Raw genomic sequence first — 10,373 nt, 5'->3', positions numbered from 1 at the left:
AATTTTGACACACAAGAAAATTTATAAAAAAAATTTTTTTTTGAAAAAAAATTTTTTTATAAAATAGTTTTGTGACATTTAATTGTCATTATCAAATAATAACAATTTCGAAGAATTCTCAGCTGTGTAGTTTTCGACGAGTTCGAAAAGTATGAAGTGACAAAGTGATTGGATGACTATAAGGAAATACGTACTTCTGCAACGATTTTTCCAATTTTATTTTAAGTATATATATATATATATATATATATATATATTGTATTTTATTGTAAGTATAAAAAATTAAGTTTACTATTTTTTTAATTGTTAGACATATATTTTTCTGAGTGTGCCAATAAGAAATTCTATCAATAAAGGATCTTATCGAGATGTTATATAAATACTTACACAATGTCTTATCAGTATTATTACTTTTATTAAAAATTTCAGTATTTCAAATTATTTCAATCAATAGGTTTGGACTCTGATTGTTTACGATATACAATAGTAGCAACTTTCTGTTCTATCCTCTTACAGCCTGCCATCGAATACAGATTAAGCGGCTCAGGGCCAAAAGTTAAATACGACAGTGCCTCCTGTAACATCTCCTCTTTCGGAGTGACACCTCGATCTGTGAAAGACCTTGCCAAACATTTTCTAACATGCACTTCCTCAAGAGGTAGGAAAGGCACATAATGATCAATCACACTAGTCTGTATAGTGTCACTATGATGGAAACCACCCTTCTCAGTGAACGCTCCACCAGCTACGAGTGTTTCAAAATCCTGTAGTTTTGTGTCCTCCCGTTTCTTGCCCTTCTCCCACAGATTTTTGAGATGCTGCACTATTTTGGTACTGCCAGTGTTTGAGAGAAATATAAAAATAGCTTTGTTCTGGTACACGGATTTGCTATTCTTAGTGGATTTATGATAATTGTTGTAGTCTAGAAATGGTACCAGTACGTTTAGTAAACCCTCTGGCATTTTATCCACCTCGTCGAACACAAACATCGATCTCTCGCACTGTTGCAGACCGTTGAAAATAATTTTGTATAATTCTTCCTACAAAAACAAATTGTCCATTAATTTACTTGTATTATAATGAATTACATATTTGAATGCATATACCTGGTAGTCATCTACTTTTCGTTGCAGAGGAAAATCATTACGGCCATTGAAAAAATGGAAATAGTTGCTCTGAACACCGTTTTTATAAAAAGCTTTGGCAATCATCTGCACAACATAGTTCTTGCCTGTTCCTGGTGTGCCATGAAAACTCATGACCAACGCCTTATGCGAATTGTGATTTTCCAAGTGGCCCCGAAGTGCATTTATGATCGTTTCATGGGCAATTTGTTGCCCGTATAATTTAGCAGTAAGTGCATATTCTAATCCTATAATTTCAATAATTTTTTAATATTTCTGTGTAAATGTATACGTATAAGATAAAAAAAATTATGGTAATTATATAGCTTTAATTTCCATAGTTCAAAAATCAAAAAAATTATGCTTAATGCATTTACTGCATTTTTGCATGAAAGAATTTGATAGAAAAAAGAATAGAAGAATAGAATCGTGCGCCCCTTGATAGAAAGAAGGAAAGGGAAGGGAGAAGAAAGTTGCTTCGCGTAAAAAGTTGAAATCTATGTGCACAATACAATACATTATATATAGACCATTTCGTCTTTGACAGATTTCCTAACCTCAATAATAATCAACTTCAACGCTTAATATCTTAGTTCGTGGGGCAGAGCGGCACTTTTTTCTGCCAAATTCTTTTGTGTGTAAAAACACATCGAATAAGTCTAATTTTATTGATTTTTAAGCTGCGGAAACTAAACTGTATAATTAATTATAATATTCAAATAAATTATAATATTCTGGTAAAAATTGATAATTAAATTATTTCTGATTTCAAATTAATAATTAAAACAAAAACTAATGATAATCAATGATCATCAGAAAATATTAAAATGCATCAAATCACTTTTAACAAAAATAAATATACGAATCACTTATTAGATTGAAAATATCTTCAATTCTATTTAATGACAATACATAAATCTAAATTTTTTTTATAAGAAGAAATTCTATGGATTCACACTTACTATCTAAGTCAGCAGGAATGTATTCATCTGTGCAGCATTCCTGGTACACACATTTGTACTTGTCGTACGCATAATAACCTAAACCACTTAATGCACCACTTAATACACCGAGTGTTATAAGTTCGCCTTGTGCAAACGCGAGAAATTTTATAAAAATTAGTAAAAGCATAAGGACGCGTTTGATGAGATTCATGTTATCGAATTCTTTTTTCTTTTTCTTCTTTTTCCTTTGATCTTCTACTTCGCTATTAGAAGAACGGCAAGTTCGGCTATTATTTTCTTACAATCTTCCCAGGTCAACACAGACTCTCGATGGTATATCATACCATAATATTGTACTGCACTATATGTATTCAACTGTAGTAGCATCACAACTGGTATTATCGTTTCTCCATTGCATTAAAGTCTGTTCCAGACCGTTCTAGACCATGGTGGAAAATATCTTCTTTCATCATGCTCTAGACCGGAACTCTCTTTCTCGCTTTTGACAAATATCACGTATACTTATCTCATTTTCAGTTCCAAAAGTATACTAGTTCAACTACTGGAATCGGTCTTTAGAATTATCATACCTAACCATATCTGAATTATAAGAAAAGAAAATATATATATATATATATTTTTTTTAATGATTCAGGACGAAAGAAGAGAGTTTAATTATTTATACGTTAAATAGTATTAATTATTTAATGAAATATAATTTTTGTTGATAATTCTTATTAATATATTCTTATTAAGATAATTTTATAAAGATAAAATTTTAATTAATGACCAGAAGCACCGAGATACTATTAAAGACGATTATGGAATGGCGCTTATGAAAGTTCGCCGTTCGCGTGTCTGTTAAAATTTAAGCGAGTTTAAGCGAGTTGTTTCTACCAATGTAGATTAACTTAATTTAATCTCGGTTCAATTTATTCTTTGTCTTTTTCTAATTTTAAAGATTAGAAAAATCGTTGAATCGAGATTAAAGTTAATCTACATTAGTGGAATGAGCATTAGAGTAAGAAACTAATATGATACTAACTCCATGATTTATTAGTTTCGTAAACATCTATATAAAATATAATAATACTCGATTATTTAAAACTATGATTTTAATGTTATCATTCGAATTTGATAATCAATATGAAATGATAAATGCAGAGAAAAAATTATAACTTTTCAGCGTACTTATTTATCATTTGTATAATAAAAATAATGAATTTAATAATGAATTTAATAATAAATCGAAATATTTATGTTAATATAATAGTAAATTTTTATTAATTATCGATAATGTCATCGTTTTTCAATTAATTTCCCCGGAGTCTCCCCGGAGAGAGCACAAAGTCTAAAAGATAATTAAAAGACGACTAATACTCGTATTCATAGTCAGGCCTTATATTTAAGGAAGCCTTAAGTACAAGGTCTGACTATGAATACGGGCATAAATTGTTATAAAGACATCTTTTAGGCTGCGATCTACTTGCTTCTTCCAAATGAACGTTATATTCCAAACGCTACGCTCCGATTGGTTCATTATTGTTCCAAATACTACAATTACTATGTGAACGCTCCAGCCAACCCACCAGACCCACCTCCCGAGTCCTCGAGTTCTGAGGCAGTTGGAGCCATTGGAGCGAAGCGGGAGCAAAAACAATGACACATTGATGACGTAATTAGAGTTGCAGGGAGCACGTTCCGAAGTATCAAATGGAACAGTCATGTTAGTGCTACAAATGCTGACAAGCGCTCTGTAGCGTTTGAAACGTTAAGTGGACTGTAACCTTTATCACATGACCATGCGATTGGTCAATTTTTTTTTCATTCGAGATCTCGGACCGATTTCTAAAGCCTTGTGTCCTCGATGCTAAAAATCGGTCCGAAACTTCGAATGAAGAAAGAATTGACCAAAGAATGGTGACGTTTGTTAATTTTTTCTCTACCGAGATGGACACGAGTCTTTACAAAACTGTTGCGTTCTACAAAACGCATTCATATATTCGGATGTTGAAAAGAGTTAAGACGTAAAAAATATAAGCACTGCAAGCAATGTGATAGATCTGTACCAACGACATATATATATATATATATAGACCAAACATTCTGCTCGTAGCTTGAAGGAAATTGACGGTTTATATAGCGTTTAAAACCGTGATGTCTCTTTCTACTTTGATGAGAGAACAGTATGATAGAGTGAAATAGCACGGGTCCTAAAACGCCACATAAACTATCAATTTCCGGCTTCAACCCCACTGAAAAGCATGAGAATGCTTCATCTATATATATATGCGATGATATATATATATATAAAACCAACGTCGATTAATCTTAATCAGAATTGATTAACAACCATAATTGGTCAATTCCACTAAACAGTAAATGCGATTGGTCAGTTAACAGTCGATTAAGTAACTGACGTTGGTGAAATTCTTTAAGTTCTTGACAGTTGGCATCTCTGCATTCGACCATGATCGCGTTGCCCTCATACGGCGCTTTCGCAAATTAATCCGGAATAGCTTGAAAAATCATACACATTTCTCTTTATTCTTTCAGGAATCAGGAATTAAGTTAAACATCAATAACTGATGATAATTCAAAATTATCAAGATCTATCAAAAATACTGATTACATCGTGACCAAAATTCAACTTGTTGAATTATTTCGTGAACGTTACTAGTCGTGCCACAATTGATGCTCTGACGGGAACATCGGTGACGAATTAAGAGAAAAAACGCTGAGTCAATCGACATAAGTCGTTTGTTAAAAGATAGTGATCTCGAATCTCATCAGCAAAGGAAAGCTAAAGACACGCTAATTGAGATGGCAACTAAGGATCTTAAAGACGACACCGCCACCGCTACTTCAACTGGCAAACTCTTCACGCGGGCAGAAGTGGAGAAGCATACTGAAACTTCCAAAGATACATGGATCATCATTCATAATAATGTCTACAATGTCACCTCGTTTCTCAATGAGGTTGCAGTTTTTCTTCTCACAAAAAAACTTTGATACTGATCTTTGTTGAATTCAATTTGAATCTTTATTTTTGTTTACTGAAATATTTATATAATATTTTTTAAATATACAGTTTTTATTAAAACTATTCTGATATGTTAATTTTTTTTAATAGCATCCTGGTGGTGAGGAGGTACTCCTGGAACAAAACGGACAAGATGCTACAGAAGCTTTCGAAGATATTGGACATTCAACTGATGCTAGGCAAATGATGGAATCATATAAAATTGGAGAGTTGGTAGAAGTAAGAGCTGATTTCACAAGCTGCATTTTACATTATTCTTGTATTTCTTTATTATTGGTATGCCTTTTAGGTAGATAGAACAGATGATTCTGAAAAGAAAACAAGGGACTGGTCTAATGGAAATGAAGACAGCTCTAGGTATGATCTTATTCTCATTTTTCTATCGTACTATTTTAAAGACTTGATGATTCTAACATTCTCACAATTCTATTATATCTTCACATTTTAATATTTCAGAATATTTTTTGCTGTTCTAGAAATCTATTTTCTTTGACACTATCTTTCACAAATGTTCCTAAATTTTTCAATTAACTCTTTTCTTCTTAACTTTCTTTAATTTTGATTATTACACAGATGGTATGAATACTGGAAAATGGAAATCTTTTTTATTTAAAAGGTGACCTCTGTTACATGGTACGCTTAATTGGGTTTAATAATATTCGTAGTTATGAAATTAGCAATCATAGCTGTTCCTCAGAAGAATGGAATGACTGTGATTAGCTAGTTTCATAACTACGGATGTTATTAAATCCAAGGTAAGGGTATCTTGTAAAATCAGTGTCTAATCATAATATAACGATACTTTATCTGATGTTATTTTATTCAGATATTTTTGTAATGTGCAAATGTATTATAATAACAAGAGTTTATCAGTAAATTTGTATTGAGCTTATTCATTATCTAACTCCCAAGAACTTTCTTATTTAATCAATTCTACGTTTTAAAAGTAATTTTAGCAACGCTAATGCTTTATTTACAATGCTAATATTATACAATATGTTAAAAAGTTGAATTAATTAAGTTTGAAAACAGCTCTTATTTTCTGTAATTTCCTGAAATTTTAATGTTTTGATATAATTGAAAATATGCTATAAATGCATCAAATGCATCTCCTGATTGTTCAATTAGTAAAATTCTACCAATTGATCAATTAAATACTTAAGCATACTCAAAGCTTGTAGCTCTAAGTAGGTCTTAATAGCATATTAACGTTCTTTCTTCTTGTTAAAAAAAAATTTTAAGTTTGCTAAATATATATTAAGTATAGACAAAATCAGTTTACTAATTTTTAACACCTGCATGAATAAAATCAAATATCAACGTGTTCATACTATCTGTATTTAAATACAAGCAGAAAACCTGTTTCTTTTTTAAGTATCATGTGTAAATATGAATCGTCATGTGTAAATAGTCGATACTGCATCGTGATGTGATGATTGGCAATTGCAGTTCTTGGTGGTCCTGGTTGATTCCAATTGCCCTTGGGGTGCTTGCCACCATCGTCTATCGCAACTTTATCAGCGCATATTAAAACATTCCGCCTTTTTTTCATGTTATTTACTTGTTAACAACTATATATATGTATACATATGTATTGATAAACAATTGTTGTACAATTTTTCCGAATGTATGTCGCGTATTGTTGTTTTCTATGAACCAAATAATGCATTTTCTGGCCTAGGATCTTTTCACGAGAAAGGAAGATAGAGAGGAAACGGCCGATAATATGTACTATATAATGATACATAATACAAATAACGCACATTTATATATTTATATGTATACATTTGTACACATAGTATATATATGCATATGTACATGTAGCGTTCATACGCGACGTTTTCCAAATTGACGAAATAAATTAATTTAATTCCTTAGAAAGCAGGATTCCCACGGAATAAAGAAGTAAACCTGGTCCTTAAATCCTTAAAAATGAGAAAAAGACTACTACAAGAAGACAATAACTAATAGAAGTAATTCGATCATCGATCAAAACATATGAAACGAGTGATCATATTTGTTAATATTATTTATATATTATAGCAGATCAATCAAGAAGACTGCATCGACTGCACTGATGAAGAGATAAAATAGCTGCATTTAAAATAATTTTTAAAATATTTTTTATAATGAGTATAATGAATTTGTAATCACATTTATTATCTTTTCTACAATTTACCAATAAAAACATAATAGATTTCTAAAAAATTTCTTTTAAATAATAATGCATATAAATCGCAAAATTCAAACATGTACAAACAATAATAATGCTATATAAAATTTAAGAATTTTAATACTTGTGATGATTTTAATTTAGATCGATTCTGAGATTTAATATTCTAAGATTAAGATTAGTATTCACAATCGCTTTTTATATTTATAATTAACTCAAGTGCAGTCTTGACACGTCATAAATCAATCACCATGATAAAAACATTACTTAAGAATGTCGACTGTAAATATCAGCCTAAATATTTATTAAAACTATTCGACTGCACAACATTCTTAAATAAATGCATTGTACTGTATACAGAAAAAATAATTTTGTTATTTATTAAAAAATTTAGTTAGATAACATCTGAAAAAGTATATATTTAGTGGATCATTAAAATAATTATTCAGTCAAAAATTCAAGCATGATATTGCGTAATACTGCAAAAAATTTTATTCTCATAACCAACTCGACCATTTTACATAATTACTTTAAATTAATATTAATAATCCGACAAAATAATATTTAAATCTATATTTAGCCAAATTTTTTAATGCTTCAACAACTATTCTTTCTGTATATAAGAAAATGAATATATCAACATCAAAATTGTTAATTTTTTTTTAGTATATAATATAATAGATTTATATTATCATATAGTATATTTATACATTGATAAATAAAGATTCTGTTGCAAAGGTCATACGGAAACATTCATCTGACCCCGAATACAGAAAACGAGTTCAACAAAGTGGCAATAGTGGCATTGAAATTAAGTGCCGACGATCAGACGTCCTGCGTGGCTGCCGCACGCAGGAGTCGCGTGATGAGCGAGGGATAACCAATGGATGCTACGCACCATTCTGGAGTAAGGATTCACGGTGGCGTCGCTTCGTTGTCGGTATCGAGCGAATTCTCCGACGCGCGCGTCTCGTCGCGCCGCGCCGGGCTGCGCCGCGCCGTACCGCGCCGGTTCATGCTTTGCCCTCGCGTCTCTCCACTCCCTCGACCCTCGATAGCAGTGGCTTTGATAGACCTCGCCTCCGACGACTCCGACGAACGCCCAGTAAAGCGCGAAAGTTCGTTGAGGGAGCGTCGTGGAATATTATTCTGACAGAGACATCAGCGACAGGCGATTAAAAAGAGAGAGAGAGAGAGAGAGAGAGAGAGCCGGAAGAGAGGAGACTTGTAGAGCGAATAAGTAAATTCGGCGAACCGATTGAACAGCATCGTTGCGAGAACGAGCGAGAAACGAGAGGAGAGTTTACGAGAGAACAAAGATAGTACGCGACAGGGAAAAAGGAGTGAGTACACGCTGAGAAGAGCGACGAGAGGAGAGGACAGGGATCGGTCCCGGAAGTAGAAGGGCAGAGGTCGACGGGGAGGTAGAAGAAGAAGGGGTGCGAGAACGACGAAGGACGCGAAGACAGCAGCTGTAAGGAGCGAACGGCGGTGGTTGCACTGAAAAGTAGCGGCGTGGTGTCATGAGAGGCGGTCTCACGATCCGCCCTTCTTATCGGTCCCTCCAAGAGTCATGCATGTCGCGCCCCTCAAACGAGGTAAGCGCGTAATTGCTGGAGCAACCCTCCTTGTCTGTGTGATGATAGGGATGCCGGTCGCATTAGATCGTCGTTGTAATCGTTGATTTATCTGGCTCTGCAATTCCATTTTTTAACATAATAGAAAGTCGTTTTAACATAATCGAAAGTTCAAATCAGTTAATTAATATATCTGTCCTTGTGTGAAGATGAAAATTCTTAAAATGGACTTTCATTAAATTTTCCTTTCATTTATTTTATTGTTATTCCCTTCATCTATTTTCTCATCTTCGTGGACAAGCCTGTGATCAGATTTCTCTTGATACATAAGAAGTAGAGTTTTAGTTTTGTTGAACTTATTATTCACTGAGTTTTTATATTTTTTTCGTCCTGAGAGAGAATTTGAAGATTTCGATACAAAAACGGTCTCGTGAAAAAAATTAATTGAATTAATGAGTAATTATCTCAAATTCCTTAAAAAGCGAGATCATTGTGCCTCAAACTAATCGCGATTAACAGTCTCGTATCTCGCCGGTATACACGCGATACGCCCACGTTTGTTTGTTTGCAATGAAAACAACTGGCGCGCTTCTCATTACGTAATCGCATTAATCTTTCAGAAAAAAAAACCGCTTAAGAGTAATAAAATTTCTAATGCGATTATCTATTAAATAATCTCCGTCCGCACATGACGGTTCGATAAAATGTTCTGAAAGAAAAGCAAAGAAAAAATTTCTGTTACAAATTAATCAGTATTAGAGAAATCAACTTTAGATATTAATAGAAAATGAATATTTAAATAAAGTATCGCTTAATAGTTAATTATCGTTTATGTAATATCTGATTTCTACTTACAACCTTAGGCTTTTATAGTGCCTCTCGATTTCAGATAAAAATAGTTTAACAAAATTATTAATGGAATAATGCGAGCATTTGATACATTATTATTAAAAATTATCTAATTTTTTTCTGGCTGACATAAATTTATTATAAATTTATTATTAATTCTCTGAAAAATATGTCCTGGTTGTACTAACAAGTATGAACAAAATCATCATATTGACCAGAATTTTGATTATCATAATTGAATTTCTGATTATCTCAACTAGAATGTTTGATAGATTTAATAATAAATGTCTTTTATAATTGAATCTGTATTTTTATGATTGAATCTACCATTCCTTCTTGAAATTTCAATTAATGCGATTAGACTTTTTTTTAGTATAATATGTAAATAAATTTAAAAGATTATACAGGATTCTCGAAAAATTAAAATCGCGAATGAACTGATAAGAGTGTAGCGATAATTGATGCGCAATTTAACAATCAATAGAAAGTTTTTATTTATTTAGATTTACTTTATTGTTCGTTACAGTGTAATTTCACTGAAGCCGAATGTTCAAACAATAAAATAAATCTAAATATAATTTTTATTGATTGTTAAATTGCATCAACTGTCGCGCTGTACTTTCACTCTTATACAATTTTAAATAAATAAATTTATTAATAATT

At 32.0% G+C, this 10,373-nt stretch overlaps 3 protein-coding genes across 4 annotated transcripts in view; 2 read left to right on the top strand and 1 right to left on the bottom strand.

Moving 5' to 3' along the window:
- Window positions 1-398: 398 nt before the first annotated feature.
- On the bottom strand, window positions 399-2,649 carry LOC108689420 (torsin-like protein). The gene is made up of 3 exons (XM_018196177.1): window positions 2,087-2,649; window positions 1,107-1,372; window positions 399-1,040 (listed from the first exon to the last, which is right to left on the bottom strand). Exons 1-3 carry the CDS (start codon window positions 2,277-2,279, stop codon window positions 444-446), a joined length of 1,056 nt encoding a protein of 351 aa, XP_018051666.1. The 5' UTR covers window positions 2,280-2,649; the 3' UTR covers window positions 399-443.
- Window positions 2,650-3,791: 1,142 nt separating this feature from the next.
- On the top strand, window positions 3,792-8,024 carry LOC108689363 (cytochrome b5-like). 2 transcript variants are annotated; one of them, XM_018196098.1, is made up of 5 exons: window positions 3,792-3,838; window positions 4,625-5,047; window positions 5,202-5,330; window positions 5,401-5,468; window positions 6,561-8,024. In XM_018196098.1, exons 2-5 carry the CDS (start codon window positions 4,892-4,894, stop codon window positions 6,640-6,642), a joined length of 435 nt encoding a protein of 144 aa, XP_018051587.1. In that variant the 5' UTR covers window positions 3,792-3,838; window positions 4,625-4,891; the 3' UTR covers window positions 6,643-8,024. The 2 variants fall into 2 exon arrangements, with proteins under 2 accessions (XP_018051587.1, XP_018051586.1); XM_018196097.1 differs by lacking the exon at window positions 3,792-3,838 and having other exon boundaries at window positions 3,871-5,047.
- A 343-nt stretch (window positions 8,025-8,367) lies between these two features.
- LOC108689377 (b(0,+)-type amino acid transporter 1) overlaps window positions 8,368-10,373 on the top strand; it is a 23,285-nt gene continuing 21,279 nt past the window's right edge. The window contains exon 1 of the mRNA XM_018196117.1: window positions 8,368-8,882. Within this exon, the coding sequence (XP_018051606.1) occupies window positions 8,858-8,882 (25 nt within the window). The 5' untranslated portion in view covers window positions 8,368-8,857. The remainder of the gene's footprint in view (window positions 8,883-10,373) is intronic.

Source organism: Atta colombica, unplaced genomic scaffold, assembly GCF_001594045.1.
Source record: "Atta colombica isolate Treedump-2 unplaced genomic scaffold, Acol1.0 scaffold27, whole genome shotgun sequence".
Taxonomy (NCBI): Eukaryota; Metazoa; Arthropoda; class Insecta; order Hymenoptera; family Formicidae; genus Atta; species Atta colombica.
This window is presented reverse-complemented; position numbering and strand designations above follow the sequence as displayed.